Below are 21,496 nucleotides of genomic sequence, written 5' to 3'. Positions count from 1 at the left end.
GGCTCAGTGAGACCATCCTGAAATCCTGGTTTCACATATGGCCTTCCCACTATTCCCAATGAGGCTCTCTTTTTCATAATGCTGTGCATCTTGGGACACTTTGTAGAGTTTTGTCACCTATTTATTTAGCAGAAATTTATTCTATTTGAAGGAAAGACCAATCAGGGTCAGGCAGTATACACAAGTGCAATGTACGTTCTTTCATTCATGAAGATCTATAAGATGCCTGTTGCTTGCAAGTGCTGTACTAGATGGCCATGGAGTGACTACAGTAGCCCCCCCCCCCCACATTACCTGAGGGAAATATCTTCCAAGACCCCAAGTAGATGCTGCAAACCACGGGTAGTACCGAGCCTTTATATATACTGTGTTTTCCTATGCAGACATACCTACAATAAAGTTTAATTTGTAAGTTAGAAAAAAAAATTTGTAAGTTAGGCAGAGTAAAAGATTAACAACAATGACTAATAAGAAAATAGAACAATTATAGCCATATACTTAATAAAAGTTATGTGCATGTGGTTTCTGTCAAAATATCATACTATACTCATCCTTCTTCTTGTGATGATATGAGATGCCCACAGGATGAGATGACGCAAGATGAATGACGTGGGCACTGTGACATAGTGTGAGGCTACTACTGGCCTTCTGACCATATGTCAGGAGGAAGATCACCTGCTTCCAGACCACAACTGACTGTGGGGTAACTGAAACCACTGAAACCATGGAAAGCGAAATCTAGGATACAGGAGGTGCGGGGGGGGGGGGGGGGGGAGGACTACTGTACACAACAGTCCTGACTGGACTCCTGCTTCTAGGAGCATCTGTCCCACCCATCACCTTCCTGAGGTCGCCCTGTCCCACTTCTGCTCTTATCTCCACTCCGCATCCCCAGGTGCTCTGTGCAGGTATTCCTGCCTCCAGGTGTTTACATCTGCTGTTCCCTCTCTCTGAAGGGCACTTCCCCAGATCTCCATGTGGCTCTCTCGCTCCCTCCCCTGCTTGAGCCTTCCTTTGGTGGCCCCCATCTTTGCCTGACTTGTGTTTTCTCAAAAGCAGTTCTCATTACCCAACGCACCGTATGTTTACTTATTTATCGTTTGAGTATCAGTTTCACAGTGGCAGGGATGCTTGTCTGTTTTGATTCCTAGTGTTTTCCACCCCCAGACCCGGAACAGTGCTGAGCACATAATGGATGTTCAGTAAATATTAGTGGAATTAAGAGTTGAATGAATAACAACAAAGGAGGTAACTAAGCATGAAATTCGGTCATATTCTGGTCTAGCAAATAGGTGATAGGTAATAACTGATACACTGAATGCCGTGCTGATTGTAGCACAGAATCTTGTCATTACACTTGTCCTTTAAGGCCTCAGTGGTCCCTGGGACTCATCACCTCCTTCCCTAAGAATTACGTTTGGGAAAACAGAAGGTGCTTGTCTGCACGTGGGCACCAGTTTTTCTTCCCCTGTGCACACACATGGCATCCATTAGCAGTAATAGGAACGACAAACTCACATCCGGAGAAGAGCGAAACCCACATGATCAGCGGGTCTCCAGCACTGAAGAAGTGATGTTTCTGGTTCCAAGACATTTGGCATTAAAATAAAATATGAGTTAAAATACCAATAAATGCTCTTGGTTCTCCTAGAATGCATCAGATTTTCCAGTGATCATCTGTAAATACAGGATGACCATATTGTTCTCCATGTAAGAAAGCATTTATTCAAACAGTTTTCAGTGAAAAGTTAGCCAATATAAACACCAAAAGAGCTGCTCTCCTAAAAAGAGATTCAATTAAGCATCAGTGCAATTGTATGGAGACCATGTTGCAACACTGAGGTGGCCTGTTTTTCTGGTCATTATTAATCCAGAAACCTTAATGATGAACAACATTTGTGTTATTGTCTACCCAAATGTAATTTGTTTATGCAGCAGTTCAGTTAATCCTGCAATCTGTTTTTCTCAAATGAGGGCAGATAATGGAGACACCGTTCTTTACAAGTCTTCAGGCTTTTAAATTCTGATAAAATCAGGATTCTTCACTGGGTCTTGCCTCAGCTCTGAATTAAACCACTTTAAATGTAATTATGGAACCTGGCCTTACATCAGGAACATCCATTTAAAAAATTGATTGACCAGGCTGTTCCACGAGGCATTTTATGAGCAAACGATTGCAAAGGGGCCAGAGCTGTAATTTATAAAGGCAAAAAAGCAGGTAAATACTTTATTAGTGGTAATGAGAGGGTTTCCAGCTAACTGAATCTTTTCTTTCCTCCCTAGCTACTTCATGGAGCCATGGTGCATGGCCCTCTTTCACGATCGTTTTATTGATCTCAGGAAAGAGTTACGCCAGATCTTGACCTCCAAGGAGGTAAGAGTGATTAATAGATATGTGAGTTATCCCTTGCAAATCACAAGCAGTTTTTAGTTGTTGATCATTTCGACTTTTCATTCCCCCTTTTGGTTCTACTTTTAAAACCAACTATACTGCCTATAAACAAGCTATGAACTATACGAACATAGACAATATTTCAGGAAAAGTGGATTATTTAAATCCTTTTATGAGAGGCAGGTTTCTTTTTCCTTGTTACACATAACTGTATTTTCATTATCAGGTAACAGGCAGACTTGACTGGAAACTGGATCTGAGTTTTATCTACTTGTTTTCAAGAATGAACATTGCATTCCTTTAGTTTCTGCCCATACTTGCCAGCCATTCACTAAGTGTGTGTGTGTGTGTGTGTGTGTGTGTGTGTGTATGTTTTATAAAAATGTAAAGGGAAGACAATAAGTATCCAAAAACACCTCTTTAATAACCAAAATTTCTTTCTCAAAGTGAGACTAATTGGAAGTTAGGCTACATTTCCCAAAGTCTCCCATGTTCAAGAGGAAATGTGACTCTGCAATGTAAATAGTGAAATATTTGTGAATTTTAAATTAAATTCCTTTTTTCAACACTAGAGTCTTTATCAGAGTTGTGGAAAGTTAACATCTATGCTCAAAAAGTGGTCAGATATCCATCCTAGATTCTCCCTTGCCCCAGTCAGACAAGGGCTGGGGCACAGCTTAGTGTCACCATGTTTTACTGTCTAAATGGGCAAGTCCTGTGACTCTTACCACTTCCACTTGAGAGCACCCAGACCTGTCAAAGGTTCCCATGGTGTAGGCCACCATAGGGCAGCACAGCTGCAGATCATGTGCCAAGTCCCTACTGCATGCACCACTTGGCTCAACCAGAACAGGAACCCTCCAGGACACACTACAATCATAGTTTTGACTTTACCAACAAGAAGGCTAAAGAGCTGAGAGATTTTAAAGGACCTGCCATTGGTTACACAGTCTATGATCAGAAAGCTTTAAACTCAAGGGTCTCTCATTCCAAAGCCAGGCGCATAGGCCCTGAGCCACATGGACTAAACTGTGTGATTTAGTATCTTCCCTACATTGTCCGTCTCCTTTTTGGTTTTATGCCTGGAGTCCAAGATGGGAAATGTAAATAGTTATATGAATCCAAAGCAGATTCAGATTGGGGGGAAATAGGTTTAAAATATGAGCCAAACTCAGTTGTCTTTAGGATCCACACAGATAGGAAGCAGGCAGGTAAATGTACATGAGGGAGGCAGAGGATACTGTGACCATACAAAGGTCATCCACTGCTTAAGTCACTAAAATTTGAATAAATGCGACAGATCTAATGGGTCCCTGCACTTTATGCTAAATCTGTAAGGGAGTCAGCTCAGGTTGAATTATGAACCTGAGTTGTAAGCCTGGTGCTGCTGAATTTCACTCTATTCCTTAGGTCCCTCTCTTCCTCTCAGACTGTGTTCTGCAGCTTATGATTGACTACACCGTAGTAAAGACTCATTAGTTTTCCAGTTATCTCATCAAAACTCTCTGCCTAAACCCTTCAAAACTCCAGAATTGAGCTCCTCAGTTAATATTTGCACAGAACCAAGGGGGTTTAGCATCAAGCTTAAAGGGGAAGCTTTCCTCACTCTTCCAAGTAAACTACCAAACCCAACAATAGTCACTTTTCATGGCCCTCACCAAGATAGCCTCAACCTTTTATCCATAACAAACATTTGGGGACACCTGGGTGGCTCAGTGGTTGAGCATCTGCCTTTGGCTCAAGTCATGATCCTAGGGTCCTGGGATCGAGTCCCACATCAAGCTTCCCACAAGGAGCTTGCTTCTCCCTCTGCCTTGGTCTCTGCTTCTCTCTGTGTCTCTCATGAATAAATAAATAAAATCTTTAAAAAAAAAAACAAACCCAGACATTTTCTCTGGGTCAGTTTGTTAAGTATGAAGTCAGGTGGACAACAGGCCCTTTCAGTAGACCAGAAGTGACCATGAACATTTGTGGAAGACACACTCCTTAGTGTAGTGGCTCCCCCACCATTCTTGTAGCTTTTTAGATTTCCAGAAAGTGAAATTTCTGGAAGAAAAGCCTCCACTGGAGTCTTGCTCTGCTTTCTGCAACTACATTTGTCAAGAAGGAAAGGCCAGAAGAAGAGGTGGTGCATGCAGTGGTGTCTGCCTGCAACTCAGATCCTTGTGGAGCCATGGGCTACCTGTTTCCATCTCAGAGAGCAGTGGGAGGACTGAAGGAGGGAATGTGTACAGGTAAACAGCACAGAAGAACAGCTCCCAGTAAGTGCTGTCCACCCCCACTCCCTCAAGTAACACTGGTGGAGACCTGCTGTGGTGGAAGCAGTACTCATATAGGTAGATATGCAGGAGTTCATTTAAGAGTCTGGCAATAGGAAAATGAAGATAGCTTTCACTAAAGAATAATGGTAATTCTTTTTCTCAGAAATTGAGATGATATAACCCATGTCATTTCACTTTCTAGCTTGTCTATAGGAAAGTACAGCAGTCCAGTCCCATTAACTATGATATCCTATAGCTCTCCCTCCACATGAAGAGAAAGGGAAAAAAGACTATTACCTTTGACTGTTATTTTGAGTCATCTCAAATCTATGTATCATTTATTTTAAAACAAGCTCATTGTAATACCTCACAAGTCCTTTTGTGGAAGTAAAGAGAACAGGTTATAAATCTACTAGCATTTCATTTAGCTTTGGCTTAAGCCAAAGAGTCACAGACCAAAGTGTAATTTTGTATAGTCAAGATTATTCTTCAAAAGGATAGTAATTATAAACATATATGCAGGGGCACCTGGGTGGCTCAGTGCTTGAGTGTCTGTCTGCCTTTGGCTCAGGTCATGATCCCGGGGTCCTGGGATCAAGTCCTGCATCAGGCTCCCTGTGGGTTCTCCCTTTGCCTATGTCTCTGCCTCTCTCTCTGTGTCTCTCATGAATAAATAAATAAAATCTTTAAAATAAAATGAAGTCTTTAAAAATATAAATAAACATATATGCACCTAACAACAGAACTATACATATATATCAAAAGATGATAGAACTAAAGGAAGAGTAGTTCTAAAAAGCTGGGGAATTCAGTATCTCACCTTCAATAATGGATAGAACAACCAGATAGAAAATCAGTAAAGAAATAGGGGACTTAATGCTATAAACCAAATACACCTAACAGATACACACAAAACACTCTACTCAACAACAGCAGAATGCACCTTGTTCTTAAGCGTACATGAAACATTCTCCAAGAGAGGCCATATGTTGGGCCACAAAACAAGTGTCAATAAATTTTTAAAAGATTTAAATCATACAAAGTATATTCTCCATCTGCAATGGAATAAAACTAGAAATCAAATGCAGAAGGAAAAAATTCACAAAACTGTAGACGTTAAACACAGACTCTTAAGCAACTTCTTTGATTTTAAAGAAGAAATCAAATGATATATATTAGAAATACTAGAAACAAATGAAAACAAAACTACAACATACCAAAAGTAATGGGATACAGCTTAAGCAGTTTTCAGAGGGAAATTCATAGCTGTACATGCCTACAGTTATAAAAAGGAAGTATCTCAAATCACTAACCTGATTTTATACCCTAAGGAAATTATACTAAATATGATACTAGCAGAAGGAAGGAAATTATAAAAATTTGAGTAGAGATAAATGAAATAGGGAGTAGAAAACCAGCAGAGAAAATTGGTGAAACCAAAAGATAATTCTTTGAAAAGATCAACAAAATTAACAAACCTTTAGCTAGACTAAGGATAAAGACTCTAATTGCTAAAATCAGAAATGAAAGTCGGAGGGTTGCCTGGGTGGCTCACTCCGTTAAGTGTATGACTCTTGATTTCAGTTCAGGTCTTGAGATCAAGCCCCTAGTTGGGCTCTGCATCAGGCGTGGAGCCTGCTTAAGACTCTCCTATCCCTCTCCCTCTGCCTTTCCCCCTTCTCTCTCCCTCTCTTAAAGAAAAAGAAAGAAGAAATGAAAGTGGGAACATTTCCACTGATCTTACAGAAGTAACGAAAAGATTATAAGAGAATATTGTGAATGACTGTATGCCACCCAACTAGATAACCTGGATGAAATGGACAAATCTCTAGGAATACACAAACTACAAAACTGATGCAAGAAGAAATTAAAAAAAAAAAAAAACCCTGAAAAGTAAAGGTATTGACTTAGCAATCAAAAACCTCATAACAAAGAAAAGCTCAAGACCAGATGGCTTTGCTGGCAAATTCTATCAAACATTTAAAGAAGAATTAACAGTAATCCTTCTCTAACTTCTCAAAGAAATAGAAGGGAAAGGAGCACTTTCCAGCCCATTCTTTGAGGCCAGTGTTACCATGATACCAAAGCCAAAGACATCAAAAGAGAAGAGAACTAGACCAATATCCCTTATGAATTTAGACACAAAAATACTCAACAGAATATTGGCCAACTAAATCCAGCAGTATATCAAAAGAATTTTACACCATGGTCAAGTGAGATTTACCCCAGGAATTTAAGAGTGGTTTACCATATAAAAATAAACCAGTGTAATATACCACATTAATAGAATGAAGGGAGAAAAAAATGCTGTTATCTCCATTGATACAGGAAACATATTTGACTAAATCAAACATTATTAATGGTAACACACACACACACACACACACACACACACACACACTAAAAATCCTAGGAATAAAAGGGAACTGCCCCAACCTGATAAAGGATATTTATGAAAAGCCTACAGCTAATATCACACTCAGTGAAAGACTGAAAGCTTTTGATGTGAGATCTGGAACAAGACAAGGATGCCCGCCTTCACCACTTAACATTCAACATTGTACTGGAAGTTCTAGCCAGAGCAATTAGGCAGGAAAAAGAAACAAAAGGCATCCATGTTGGAAAGGAAGAAGCAAAACTATATTCTGAGATGCCATAATCTTATATGTAGAAAATCTGAAAGAATCCACAAAATGTTAGAGCTAATAAATGAATTCAGTGACGCTACAGGATACAACACATAATCATCAGTTGTCTATATTAGCAAGGAAAAATTCAAGAGTGGAATTAAGAAAACAATTCTATGTATAATAGCATCAAAAAGAATAAGATACTTGGGAATAATTTAAACAGGAGGTGTAAGATTTGTACACTGAAAACCTCAAAATATTTCTGAAAGAAATTAAAGCAGAACTAAATAAATGGAAAGACATGTGTGTTCATGGTTTGGAGACTTAATATAGTTAAAAATGGCAGCACTCCCCAAAGCAATGTACACATTTAATGCAATGCTCTCAAATCCCAATAGCATCTTTTGCAGAAGTGGAAAAATTCATAGGAAATTCAAGAGACTCCAAATAGCCAGAACAATCTTGGGAATAAAAAAAAGTTGAAGGACTTCATACTTTGCAACTTGAAAACATACTATAAATCAGCAGTGACAAGGACAGCATAGTACTTGTGTAAGGACAGATAAATAGGTCAATGGAATAAAACTGGTAATCCAGAAGTAAAACCATTGACATGGAAAGATTTATATCATTAATCATTAGGGAAATGCAAATCAGAGCTATAATGAGATACCACTTCATACCCACTAGGATGGCTATAGTAAAAAGAAAAAGGAAGTAAGTGAGTTGGCAAGAGATGGTCATACCGAAGAGGAGAGATGTTCACATGGGGGGGTGATGGTCACACAGAGAAGACACACTATGAGACAGATGCACAAAAATCTGTTTATAATCTAGAGCAGTATTTGTCTTAGATAAACTTAAAAGCTCCATTTTGTGATTTTTACAGTATTTACCCCATTGTCAGAACAGCACCAACATGAGTCCCAAATTGTCTACAATTATTGTGAAGTTGTTTTTGCTTGATACAATTCTCTGAAAAACTGGGGAATATTATGGGATATATGCTTGGGGACATGCGGACAACACTCAAATGTTTCAGCACCTCTATTATTAAGTCCTGGGCATCAGATGCATTTTTCCCTGTCATTGTTTTGTTGAGCTGATTTAAAGCTGAAGTCTTCTGAGCCCCACTACTGTTTTTCTAAGCGATGTGTGTGTCATCTCCAACACCTGGTAGTGTCTCAGTTAAATAACCCAATGCTAATTCTGTTATACTTCCATATCGTTTGAACCTATATTCCTATCTATAAAATTCTTAACTATTAATAAATAAATGATCCATTAGAACTCTGCAAGTTACCTACTTTTTTCCTGTTCAAAATAAAAATTATTGGACATTCAATAATGAATATACCATCAAAGTCCCCGTGACTCTTCTGTTAGGGTTATTTGGAGTTACTGCGGTGTTCAGAATGCACACAGCTCAAATCTTGGTGAAGTGCATTGTATAATAACCTCCTATCAATGGGCAGATGTATATGAAGCAAATAGGATAAAAGGTTGCCCATAGAACCCAGTGGTGTATGCACTGGTGCTTAGTGTAAAATTCAACTTGCCTCGATGTTTGAATATTTTTATAATAAAATGTTGGAAAAACCACTACTATATTACAGATACACACTGTGTGATTCTCAACTTTAACTTTATTCTCTCTGAGCCTTATCTTTAAAGATGTCAATAAAATTTGACTTTACTAAGAACCTAACAGGGCTGTAGCCACATGAAACATCTAGAAGTTTTCATGTAAAAATGTTTAATCGCTTCTTATTTTTAAAACGCGTGTGACCTGCAGATCATTTTTACCTGTATTAAGAACGTAAAACTGGGGCAGCCCGGGTGGCTCAGCAGTTTAGCCCCATCTTCAGCGCAGGGCCTGATCCTGGAGACCCGGGATGGAGCCCCATGTCAGGCTTCCTGCATGGAGCCCGCTTCTCCCTCTGCCTGTGTCTCTCTGTGTCCCTCTGCCTGTGTCTCTCCCTCTGCCTGTGTCCCTCTGCCTCTCTCTCACTCTGTGTGTGTGTGTGTGTGTGTGTTGCTCATGAATAAATAAAATCTTTAAAAAAAAAAAGGAAAAGAATCTAAAATTGCTGAACCTTGAGAACACTATGCCAAGTGAAGTAGGCCAGTAACAAGAAGACAATATTTGCCATTTGATCGCACTTATATGAAGTCCCCAGAGTAGTAAATCCATGGACAGAAAGTAGAATGGGAACGGCCAGGAGCTGACAATGGTTGTACAATGTGAATGCCCTCAACATTAGTGAATTGTACACTTTAAAAAATTGTTAAAGCGCATGGTGTGATGAGTACTGGGTGTTCTAGAAGACTGATGAATCACTAAACTCTACCTCTGAAATGAATAATACACTATATGATCATTAATTGAATTTAAATTTAAAAATAGAAAAAACAAAATTAAAAAATAAACTCTTGTCACTCAAAGATTTCAGGCTTTAAGGGCAAAAGATTCTCTATTTTTCTTTTCTATAGCAATTGACAAAATACATGGTGCAATTCTGTTTTCTTCATAATTGGATGACTTTCTTATATGTGTATCCTGGGTTACTACGTAAATAAATTATCCTTTATATTTAAAAAAAAAGGTTATAGCAGTAAATCTTATGTTTATTTTGCCACAATTAAAAAATGAGAAATTGGGCACCCTGGGTAGCTCAGTGGTTTAGTGCCACCTTCAGCCCAGGGCATGATCCTGGAGACCTAGGATCAAGTCCCACGACGGGCTCCCTGCATGGAGCCTGCTTCTCCCTCTGCCTGCGTCTCTACCTCTCTCTCTGTTTCTCATGAATAAATAAATAAATCTTTTTAAAAATTGAAAAATTTAGGGGCATCTGGGTGGCTCAGTGGTTGAGCATCTGCCTTCGGCTCAGATCATGATCCCAGGGGTCCTGGGATCGAGTCTCACGTCGGGATCCCTGCAGGGAACCTGCTTCTCCCTCTGCCTGTGTTTCTGCCTCTCTCCCTCTATGTCTCCCATGAAAGATAAAATCTTTTTTACAAATGAAAAATTTTAAAAACTAGGGGGGAAAATGACCATCCTTGGGAAGACGAGCACTCTTTTTCAAATTTTAGTGAAACTGTCCTCTTCTTGTCCAAGTAATTTCTTTGATGTGGCCTCTTCCTGCATTTTCCAGGAGGAAGACTTTCCTTCCATAGAACAGTTAGCCCGGCAGATAGAAGATGAGGAAATCAGCCTGAAGGAGAAACCCAGGAAATATCTCAAAAGAGTCTTCCAGGAAACCATCTACAAGTCGCTGGTGGAGAAGAGCATTCTGGACTACCTGCACTATAATCACTACCACCTGCCCATGTACGCGTGGCCAGGCATCATCTAGCTGTGGCCCGGGTCTCCCTTTACCGTCTTCACTCCCGGAGCTCCTGGGGGTGAGGAAACCCTTCTGAGGCCCGGCGCCACCCGGGAGCCCCCGCAGGGTTCTGTGGCTGCTTTTCCGCCTGAAGTTTTCTATCGCTCCAGTAGGCGGCGCACGGCCGTGGGTCTCTATCCTGGGGCAGGGAGCCGCTTCTGAGCACCAGGCCTATTACAGGGCAGAATGATCCGCAATAAAGTGGGATGTACTACGTGAAACTCGTTTTTTTCGTTGGGTGTGATAGTGATTTCCTGAAATGCCCTGCCGCCAATTGTGGTAGTTCCTCACCTGCTTACCCAGTAATACTCCTGGGTGATGAAAGAAAAAAAAAAAAAAAAGAAGGAAAGGAAAGGAAAGGAAAGGAAAGGAAAGGAAAGGAAAGGAAAGGAAAGGAAAGGAAAGGAAAGGAAAGGAAAGGAAAGGAAAAAGGAAAGGAAAAAGGAAAGGAAAGGAAAGGAGGAAAGAAGGAAGGAAAGAAAGAAGAAAGAAAGAAAGGAAGGAAGGAAGGAAGGAAGAAAGACAGACTCTGCCTAGTATGGAAAACTGGTGAAACAGATGATAGGAAATTAGCCCTCGTAATTCAACATAGTAAGAACTCATTGCCTAGGAGTTTATGGGAACTTTGAAAACGACACAGCTGCTGTCATAATTTCTGTATTTTAACCTTGTGGGTTAGGAGAGCGAAAACTCAAAGATCACACAGGCCCACACGCAGGTTTTAGATCAGAAAATAGTAGTGGGGAATCAGTTTAGTTCATTTCCTTTGACCCTTAGCACTGTTGCTCTGCTCTGCAGAGCCTCTGGCACATGTCACCTGTAATGTGGCTCCAAAACCCTCTTTCTTATAAATAAAGCAATGTTAGTGCCCACTAGAAAACATGAATGCAGGAACAGTAGTTTTCGTTTATTTGGATCTCTTTTAATAGATAGCGTGACCCCGTTCATGACTGAATTTTTGGTCAGCAGGACTTAAAATTGTTTTTATGGATGGAATTCCAGTTTTTTCCTTTTTTTCGTATTTATGTTAACATCTAGCAAAAGTTGGCACATTACAAGGGTCACACGGCCGTTAGGAGGAAAACTCAGAGTTGGTGATGCAGAATTATACACCCATTATCAAACTGATATGTCTCAAAAAGAACACTGTTCCAGAAAACTGGATTCTGATTTTTCTGCTTCAATCAAAGGCAAGCAATGAAGTCTGCTAATTCCTTCACGCATATGTTTTACCCAGATGCATGGGTCATTTAAAGGGAGGCCCAGCTTTGGCCATAGGCTACAAGCTGTGAAACTGGAATGGAGAACAATCCCTACTGGTTGGTTGGCTCCTGAAACTGCAAACCAACTACACACAGAACCCTATTTCAGGGGCTAGCCAATAAGGCAGCTTGAGGATCTGTCCCCCCTCTCCCACCGCGCCCCCTCCCCCGGGGGAGGTCCTGGGTCAAATTCATCAGCAAATGGAGTGAGTTTTCTGTGACAGGCCCTGGAACCCTTGGGTGGAGATTAACAGAACAATTTCAATGATCAACAGTTAGGATTTCTTCGACCAAGTATTACCATTAAAAGCTTTTGAGTCACATACATGTGACCCCACATGGCAATGCCAACCTTAAAACTTAACTATCCTATGTGTGATAGTTTTTCTTTGCTTTTTAAAAAGTAGGCTTGGATTTGAAAATGTCCACAATGGGTCTCCAAAATGTCTGATGAGGTCATTCTCACCATCGGCCCATATTCACAAAGTGAGTAATTTCCTCAGTCTAGGCATCAACTTCAGCCCATATGCGCGGCCTTCAGCGCGTTACCACCGCGGGACTACTTTTGCCAGAGTGAGCGAAGAACCCCAGAGTCATCGATTTGGCCTTGAAATTGACCACGTCTAGGGCTTGGAGAGAATAAAGATCCTGACTCTTCGGCAATGATAGAGCCTGGCAAAAGAAAGGGTGGCGGCGAGGGAGCGATATTGGGACTTCTCTGTGCGTGCCCCCACACGGATGCCGTGGACAGGTGAATGCGTGAAGTCCCTGCATACGTATGTCAGCATTTGCAGTTGAGCAGGGGACCTCTTGGGCTCTAGGGCTTATCTTGGAATTCCGTAGTTTTGAACAAAGCACAGTGACAGAAAACACCCAAGTTAACTTCCCCAAGTTTTAGTCCCGCAAATCACAGGCCTCCGCGGCTGGGAGGTGGGTTTGTGATGAGTACACCCACCCCCTTTCGGAACTGGCTCCTCGCATTAGACCCAAACGCGGCAGGAAGGCCAAGGGAAAATAAACGATGAGCTGGTGGAGGACAGGGAGCGCTGCGCCGAGGAGAAGCGTGAAGCCAGCCAGTCAATATTTACCCTTGGAAGAGAGTGTGAGAGGGGGAGCGAGACAGCGCGCCGGCACCGGGTGAGGAGCGCAGGCCGGGAGCTGGGAGAGCGGCTGAGGAGCTGCCGATTGTTCTCCGGCTGAGACGAGGGGACGGCGGGGCTGGGCTGCGGAGCCGCGGGCGGGCAGCTGTATGCTAATGCTCGCAGGCCCGAGCCTCCGCATTCCCCATTAAGGCCGGCGGCCAGGAGGCCACACATCACTGAACAAATAGGCTCTCTCTAGACAAATAAAATAACACACGTTGGCCTGCGGGGAGGGGGGAGAGCCAGAGGGGGGGCGGGGGGGGGGAGGCGGAGGGAGGGGGGAGAAGGGAGGGAGAAGAGAGGGGGAGAGGAGAGCCAGGGGAGGCGCGGCCGGGCCGACCGGAGGGAGAGGAGGGAGAGACAGGCGGGAGGAGGGGGAAGAGCTGCGTGGGGGAGAGGCGGAGAGAAAGAAGGGAGTTGAAGGTGGGAGCCAGCCGGGGGTGTGTGAGTGTGTGCGTGTGCGTGTGTGTGTGGTGAGTCGGGGTGTGAGAGACTGGAGGGAGGGTAGGGAAGAGACAAGGGGGGGGAGGGGAGGACGGAAGGGACGGGGTGGGACGGAGGAGGGAGGCCAGAGATGGGGTGGGAGAGGGTCAGGGGGCACGGCCAACGCACACTCACACCCAGACCCCAAAGCAGCTACGGGAAAGGGGGCGCCGAGGCCCAGATGCTGTATGCACCCCTCTCCCCCCCCCCCCCGGCCCAGCCACCGCGGGACCCCCTGGGGCGGGCGGGGGCAGGAGGGGGACCGAGGCCCCGCGGCCCTCCCGGCCAGTGTCTGCTGCGACGGCGGCGCGGGGCGCGGGGCGCGGGGAGGGCTGCCCCGGCGCCCGCAGTCCCCCGTTCGCCCCACGTCCCAGGTCATCCGGGTGCGCTCGGGGCCAGCCCAGCGCTCTCGGGCACGAGTCTCCGCCTCCGGCTGTTCAGTGTTTCCCGGCGTGGCCTCCGCCGGCCCCGGCCGACAGCGCCTTCCCGCCGCGGGGCCCGGCAGCCTCCGGCCCCTCCCGTCCCGGGGACCCACCCGAGGCGGAAACAAACAGCCCCGAGGGCACTTCACGGCGCGCGCCGCGGCCCCGACGGCACAGCCGCGAGGATAAAAGAGGCGGCCCGCCACCCCCCGGCCCCGGCCCCGCCCCGGCCCCCGCCCCCGCCCCCGCCCCCGGCCGAATAATGGGTGCGCAGCAGATTGCCGGGGGCGCTCCAAACTCCGAGGGAGGCACACACTCGAGCGCGGTCCCTCCCCGCGCCCCGCGGAAGGCGCAGCCTCGCGGATTCCCCCTTGTTCGCTCTCTTTCATGCGCTCTCCTTTTGTGTGGAATTATTTAAACGAGAGATCCAAGGCAGCTTTATGCTAATGTGCCGAACAAAGGCGACGGCCCGCGGGCGGGGGCCCGGAAGGTGCCTGGAGGCCGCACCGGGCCGGGCGGGGCAGCGGGCGGGCGGGCTGCGCGTGTCTCTCGCGTGCCCCTGGGACGGACTCACAACAACCCCTCATTCCTGCGAACACAAAGCCTCTCCCAGGCTCGGGCCCCGCGCTCGCCCCGCGCACTGGGGCGCGGGCCCCTCCGGGACTGGCGGGCGGGCGCGGCTGCGGCGCGGCCCAGGCCGGGTGGGCGCGGGGGGCCCGGGGTGGGGGCTTCTGTGAGCCCGGCAGCTGGGTGCCCGGCAGAGCGGGGACCGGGAGCGCCGCGCACCCCTCTCGGCCCTCCGGGGGTCACTAAGCGCGCCGCGCAGCGGGACTGCGGACCCGCGCGTCTTCGCCTCTCAGGGGCCCAAGGGCCGCCTGGACAACTCGACACCCCAGGGGCAATTCCTAGGCCCAAAGTCCCCGCTTGGACACCTATTTTATGTTTGCGCTTTCGAGAAACTCCTCGGAGCTAGACTCCGAGCCGGGTTCCCAGTGAGCCCCGGCGCGCTCCCCGACGGCTACCTGGGACACTAGTACCAAAAGAAAAAAAAAAAAAAATCGGAGCGCCCGCGGCCTCCAGCCCTGCAGCCGTCCAAGGAAGAACCCGCAGCCGGTCGGGGTCGGCAACGACGAGAAGCAGAGAGGCTGCCGAAGGTCTGCGAAGCGCGGCCTGGACCGACCCCGCAGAAGGGGAGGAGTCGCCCGCGGCCTGGGAAGGGCACTTGGCTCTCGCGCCTGGCATCCCTGTGCTCGCCGACTCCCGCGAAGCTCCTCTGGAGGCCGGCAAAGGAGGGCGCGTAGTTTCCCCCACCCGGCTCCAAGCGGCTCCCACTCGGGATCGCAGCGCGTCAAGGCCGGCCGCCCCGGCGCAACGAGCTGGTGCTTTGCCCTTCCCAGAAGACAAATGTTTCCACCCCAAGTCCCCATCCCTGCAGGCGCGCAGATTTTGAGAAATGAGATCACTCAGAAGACAACGGAAACTTAGGACCAGGTGCAAGGCTGTACTTACTTGCAGGTCGCTGGTGTGCGCGCGCCCTCAGCCTAATTCTTGCCCAGTCCTGAGACCTCAAATTAGTTTCTGACACTGGCACCTTTCAAGTTTCCATTTATGTTGACCGCACTCGTCTTGAAGTCAGATTTCCTCTTCGCTGGCAAGACTAAAAACCACAAATTAAGCAAAAGATCCACTGAATCTCAGTATCTCAATAGTGTTCAATAGATTCTCTAGGCTTAATTCAGAACCGGTTTGAATTCACTGCATTCAGGCAGGATTTTGCTTTGGGTGTGTTTTTTGTTTTTTGTTTTTTGTTTTTTTTGCTTCCCTACACCCCCTCCTTTACAATTATGAGTGTTGTTATTTTTAAAGGATTCACAAGGTGACTAACTCCCTGTTATCTGTTCAATGAAAGCAGTGTTACACAGGCAAGACCAAATACCCCTTAGTCAGTTGGGGACGGCGGGCTGAGCCCCCGCCCTATTATTCCACAATCCAGATGGGTTTCGTGATTAGAAAATAAAATTGGCCAAAGCTGTCCCGGAATCTGTCTACTACTTCTAATTTCATCAGCAGTGTTAATCAGTGCTCAAAGGAGCAAGGAAATAACATCAGTTACTTTTAGATTGAAACCTATTTATGAATTTTAGATAAGCTCATTTTAGAATTTCTGACTTTTTTGAGGACTAGCATTCACCACAGTTAGAATTTTTAAAACGAGGGTGAGAGCTTTCAAAATATATTCCATTATATGTATTCTTCTTTTAGTCTGAGTTTAAAAAGATCACAAGCATAAAATCACCAGCTTTCCTTTCGATTAACCAGCTTGATTAACCCTTTGATTAACTAAGCCTAACAAATGTCCTCATTACAACTTATTACTCATACAGATTCTTAAAAAAAAAAAAAAAAAAACTGCTTAATTTCTCCGCCAGGATATTTTCGGATGGAAAACACAAAAAGAATTAAATACCTTCAGTGGCATTAAGCATAAGCAAACCCAGCACAAGCTTTCCAGGAAAATGTCCGTTTCCTTTTCTCTCAATAAAGTGACATTTTCCTCCCCACATAATGACATTTTCTGCAGCTTTACTATTAGTTCCCTAGTGATGGGCGATCAGGCCCACCACGCACTCTTGGGGTTCCGCCCCGGTCCCCCGGACATTCTGCCTTTTGTGTTTCCCAGGGCTGGGCTGGGGAGGGACGCGGGCTAGGGCCGGATCCGGGTCCTACGGGGCGGCCGGGGGTGGGGGTGGGCAGGGGTTGTGGGTGCGCGGATCTGCGCTGTCGTCCTTTCCTGGTGGCCAGGGGGAGGCCGCCGCCCGCCTCCGAGGACAGATTGCCCCCGCCTCCCCCGGCCGGCAGCACGCGTCTCTTTTGCGTCCAGATTGGCCGCGACCGGCGCTCAATAGCGGGAGGTTAATTTCCTTCACAAAGGTGAAGGGGGCACGGCTCCGGGAGAGGGGGTGCGCCAGACCGGCGGCCCCTTTATTCCGCTGCGCCTTGATTGGGGCCCTTGATTCGGCGCCTGAGGTCAGCCGGCAGACAACGAGCCCGGCTCCGAATGAAAATGCATGAGGCGGCGCAGGGCGAGCGGAGACCGACTTCGGTGCGGCGCACGCGGCCGGCCGAGCGCTCCGGCCTGCGGCCAGCGGCTCCCGAAGCAGCCCGGCCGCGCGCCCCGCGGACGCCCACCGCGGCCTCGGCCGGGCTCCGCTACGGTCGCCCATTCTCGAGCCTCGGAGAACTTAAAAAAAAAAAAGTTCAGAAATTCAAGTTCCTGTCGGGGCCCGGCCCAACCTGCCCCGCGCCCCGCCCCGGCGCCGCGTCCGCCGGCGATTCAGGCGCGGGGCCGACCGTCTCCAGACAGAACCTCCCGGACTGCGCGGCGCACCGCGTCCGCCACCACGGGCCTCGCCCTGGGCGGCGGCCGGGAAGCCGATCCTCCACCCAAGTTTGGGACCCCGGGGTCCCGCGGCCCACCGGCCCGGGCTGCCGGCCGCCTGCGCTCGGCCGCTATTTTCGGTTTTCGATGACTTCCCAGACGCCAGGAGGAGTCCCTGCGCCTCCCCGACCCCCCCCGCCCCCGCCCCGCCGAGCCGCGCTCGGACCGCCCCGCGCCGGCTGCTGCCCCCGCGGCCCCCGCCCGGTCGGCGCGCACAACCTCCCCCTCCGCGCCGGCTCGAGGGCTGGACCCTCCTGACATATTTGGGGCCATTCTTCTCCTTTGTTGCTATTTTGCTCGCGACCCGCGGGTAATCCCCGCGCGGGAGGGGGCGTGCATTGTCGTGCTGACGGACGGGCCCATTTGGCGGCTCCGCGCCCCCCGGAGGAGAGACACAAAGCCCAGGCACGTGCGCCTCGGCATAGAGGAGCAGCAGACCGTGAAGGGAGGCGGGGCCGGGCGTGTGCCGGGGCCGGGGCCGGGGCCGCGCCGGGCGGGGCGGCGGCGCCGGGCGGGGCGGGGCGGGGCGGCGGGGCGCGCGCGGGGGCCCCGCGCCCTCAGGTACATCTGCCGCACCTACCGGGCGACCCCCGAGTCCCGGCCCCCTCGCCGCCGCCCCGTCGCCCTCCCACCGGCCGGGCGCAGGAGCTGCGGGCGCGCTGATTGGCTCCGGGGGAAGCGGGAGGCGAGAACAATGGCCCCCTCCCCCCGTTAAAAGGGAGCGGCGCCCGGGCCCGGGGACTGGGACGCGCGTGCAGGGCGCAGAGCCGGGCCGAGCCGCGCCAGCGCCAGCGCCACCGCCACCGCCACCGCCACGCGAGTCCCGCAGCCGCCGCGCCCGGGCCATGGGCCGGGGCCACTGAGGGCCGCCGGGGCCGAGCGCCGAGGGGGGACCGAGCCAGCGCCTCGCCCTCGCGCCGCGCCAACATGCCCCGCGGCTTCCTGGTGAAGCGCAGCAAGAAGTCCACGCCCGTGTCCTACCGGGTCCGCGGCGGCGAGGACGGCGACCGCGCGCCGCTGCTGTCGCCGGGCTGCGGGGGCGCCCGCGCCGAGCCCCCCGCGCCGAGCCCGGGGCCGGGGCCGGGGCCGGGGCCGGGGCCGGGCCCGCTGCCGCCGCCTCCGCCGCCGCCGCCGCCGCCGCCGCCCGCCGAGCGCGCCCATGCGGTGCTCGCTGCCGCGCTCGCCTGCGCGCCGGGCCCGCCGCCCCCGCCCCCGCCCCCGCCCCCGCCCCCGCCGGGCCCGCGGGCCGCGCACTTCGGCAACCCCGAGGCCGCGCACCCGGCGCCGCTCTACAGCCCCACGCGGCCCGTGAGCCGCGAGCACGAGAAGCACAAGTACTTCGAGCGCAGCTTCAACCTCGGGTCGCCGGTCTCGGCCGAGTCCTTCCCCACGCCCGCCGCCCTGCTCGGAGGCGGCGGCGTTGGCGGCGGCGCGAACGGCCCGGGCGGCGGCGGCACCTGCGGCGGCGGCACCTGCGGCGGCGACCCGCTGCTCTTCGCGCCCGCCGAGCTCAAGATGGGCACCGCGTTCTCCGCGGGCGCCGAAGCGGCCCGCGGCCCCGGGCCCGGCCCGCCGCTGCCCCCCGCCGCTTCCCTGCGGCCCCCGGGCAAGCGGCCCGCGCCCCCCGCCGCCGCCGCCGCCGCCGAGCCGCCCGCCAAGGTGGCCAAGGCCCCGGGCGCCAAGAAGCCCAAGGCCATCCGCAAGCTGCACTTCGAGGACGAGGTGACCACGTCGCCTGTGCTCGGGCTCAAGATCAAGGAGGGCCCGGTGGAGGCGCCGCGGGGCCGGGCGGGGGGCGCCGCGCGGCCGCTGGGCGAGTTCATCTGCCAGCTCTGCAAGGAGGAGTACGCCGACCCGTTCGCGCTGGCGCAGCACAAGTGCTCGCGCATCGTGCGCGTGGAGTACCGCTGCCCCGAGTGCGCCAAGGTCTTCAGCTGCCCGGCCAACCTGGCCTCGCACCGCCGCTGGCACAAGCCGCGGCCTGCGCCCGCCGCCGCCCGCGCGTCCGAGCCTGACACCGCCGCCAGGGCCGAGGCGCGGGACGCGACAGGCGGCGGCGGCGGCGGCAGCGACCGCGACACGCCGAGCCCCGGCGGCGTGTCCGAGTCGGGCTCCGAGGACGGGCTCTACGAGTGCCACCACTGCGCCAAGAAGTTCCGCCGCCAGGCCTATCTGCGCAAGCACCTGCTGGCGCATCACCAGGCGCTGCAGGCCAAGGGCGCGCCGCCCGCGCCTCCGGCCGAGGACCTGCTGGCCTTGTACCCGGGGCCCGAGGAGAAGGCACCCCAGGAGGCGGCGGGCGACGGCGAGGCGGCCGGCGTGCTGGGCCTGAGTGCGCCCGCCGAGTGCCACCTGTGCCCGGTGTGCGGGGAGACGTTCCCCAGCAAGGGCGCCCAGGAGCGCCACCTGCGCCTGCTGCACGCCGCCCAGGTGTTCCCCTGCAAGTACTGCCCGGCCACCTTCTACAGCTCGCCCGGTCTCACGCGACACATCAACAAGTGCCACCCGTCGGAGAACAGACAGGTGATCCTCCTGCAGGTGCCCGTGCGTCCGGCCTGCTAGAGCGCGCCCTCCACCCCGCCCCCCGCCCCCGAACTGTGCCTTCTCTCGGAGACCCACGAGGAGAGAGCGCCCCGCGCGCCCCGACCCCCCGGCGAGGGTGTTGTCTCCGCTTCACCCCGAGATCCTCTCGTTGTGACTCCTCCTGGACCCCCCGCCCGTTTTGCGTTGTGTCCCCTTTCCCTCCTTGGCGCAACAGGAGCCGATCTCGTTCTGTACAAGAGAGAAAAGCTGTACGCGTTTGTGTCGTGCTCGGAAGCTTCCCCCCGGAGCCGAGAGCCGTGCTTGCTAGTGTTCGCTGTGTCCATGGTCTAGAAATGCGGTGTGCTCTCGCCTACCACTCTCTGCTCTCTATGTATGTAGCGTACGGGTTGTTTTGGGTGAATCTTGAGGAATAAATGCCTTTATATTTCACAGGCTGTAAATTGAACTTCCCACACGATTAGCTTTATTATGGCTTGTGAACTGCTGGAGTCTGGCTTTACCTTTTTGTATGTGAACAAATCAAATTGCTTAAAAAAGAGTTTTCTTTAGCATAGCCACAAATGCCTTGAACTGTTGTCTGTTTGGGATTGTTTTTGGGGGGAGGGAAGGGAATTTTCAGAAAATGCTGTAGAAACTGCCTCAATATGTCATATAAGACTTTGGTTTGATCATCTTTGTTGAGGTAGGATTATATGAGTTCTAAATGTATATGTTGATTTATGAGTAATTGTTATTTATTCTTTATTTATTTATATTAATTATGAAGATTATGATATTATTTGATTGCAGATCTTTTTTTTTGTACGCTCCCCCCCCCCCGCCACTCTTGACATTTCACTGTGCATTTTAGAAGACAGCCTTTTTCTAAAGGAATCTGTTAAAAGTTTTAACTTTTATACCTATCTGAGCAAATTACAGACAACCTACCATTTTATTCTGCTTGAAGGGCCCCTGAGGCCCTTGTACAACCGACAGCTCTTACTTTTAAATGCAATCTCTTTTCTACATACATTATTTTCTTAATTGTTAGCTATTTATAGAAAGCTTCAATAGAACTGTTTCAACTGTATAACTATTTACTATTCAAATAAAAGTATTTTCAAAGTCAAAGTAAGATGGATTTATTTTGCTTCAGTAAGGATTTAAAATGGTTTCTTAAATGTCTGACTTTTATTTAAAAAAAAAAATCCCACCACCTTCACCAGGATCATGGGTTTTAGAGCTGAGCCTGAACCTCTGGGTTCTGCCCTTCTGGTGGTTCAAGGGTGTCGCCTCAAAAAATAGCCAACTGGAGCTGAAGGTGTGTCAGGCACCCTCAGAAATGCAGGGGAAGATGGGTTTAGAATAAAATCTGTGGAGTCTTTTTCGGGGAGATCTACCTAAGTGCCCACAAGCATCTCTCCTTTTGACCAGAGCATGTAGAGACACTGCTTTAACTTAGCGGTCCCTTCATTTCTGGACAATTTGGGGCTCAGTGTAACTGCAATTCCTCAAATAAATAAGGTAGGTGGTCGGGGGTCCTCAAGTATCAACTA

At 49.9% G+C, this 21,496-nt stretch overlaps 2 protein-coding genes and 1 long non-coding RNA gene across 11 annotated transcripts in view; 2 read left to right on the top strand and 1 right to left on the bottom strand.

Annotated features, from left to right (window-relative positions):
- Positions 1–10,890, top strand: part of CFAP61 (cilia and flagella associated protein 61) — a 275,850-nt gene extending 264,960 nt beyond the window's left edge. For all 8 annotated transcript variants that reach the window (XM_072799837.1, XM_072799842.1, XM_072799839.1 and 5 more), the window contains 2 exons: positions 2,284–2,374; positions 10,439–10,890. In XM_072799837.1, the coding sequence (XP_072655938.1) occupies positions 2,284–2,374; positions 10,439–10,639 (292 nt within the window). In that variant the 3' untranslated portion in view covers positions 10,640–10,890. The remainder of the gene's footprint in view (positions 1–2,283; positions 2,375–10,438) is intronic.
- LOC140617995 (uncharacterized) overlaps positions 1–16,641 on the bottom strand; it is a 29,864-nt gene extending 13,223 nt beyond the window's left edge. For both annotated transcript variants that reach the window (XR_012018157.1, XR_012018158.1), the window contains exons 1-2: positions 15,488–16,641; positions 295–389 (exon numbers count right to left, since the gene is read on the bottom strand). This is a non-coding gene — a long non-coding RNA (uncharacterized lncRNA). The remainder of the gene's footprint in view (positions 1–294; positions 390–15,487) is intronic.
- Positions 16,642–18,344: 1,703 nt separating this feature from the next.
- Positions 18,345–21,071, top strand: INSM1 (INSM transcriptional repressor 1). Its single transcript, XM_072799749.1, has one exon. It carries the CDS (start codon positions 18,345–18,347, stop codon positions 19,977–19,979), a length of 1,635 nt encoding a protein of 544 aa, XP_072655850.1. The 3' UTR covers positions 19,980–21,071.
- The last annotated feature ends 425 nt before the right edge of the window (positions 21,072–21,496 follow it).

Source organism: Canis lupus, chromosome 26, assembly GCF_048164855.1.
Source record: "Canis lupus baileyi chromosome 26, mCanLup2.hap1, whole genome shotgun sequence".
Taxonomy (NCBI): domain Eukaryota; kingdom Metazoa; phylum Chordata; class Mammalia; order Carnivora; family Canidae; genus Canis; species Canis lupus.
This window is presented reverse-complemented; position numbering and strand designations above follow the sequence as displayed.

Coding starts and splice junctions, on each gene's coding strand:
- INSM1 (XM_072799749.1), top strand. CDS start 18,345: ATGCCCCGCGGCTTCCTGGTGAAGCGCAGCAAGAAGTCCACGCCCGTG.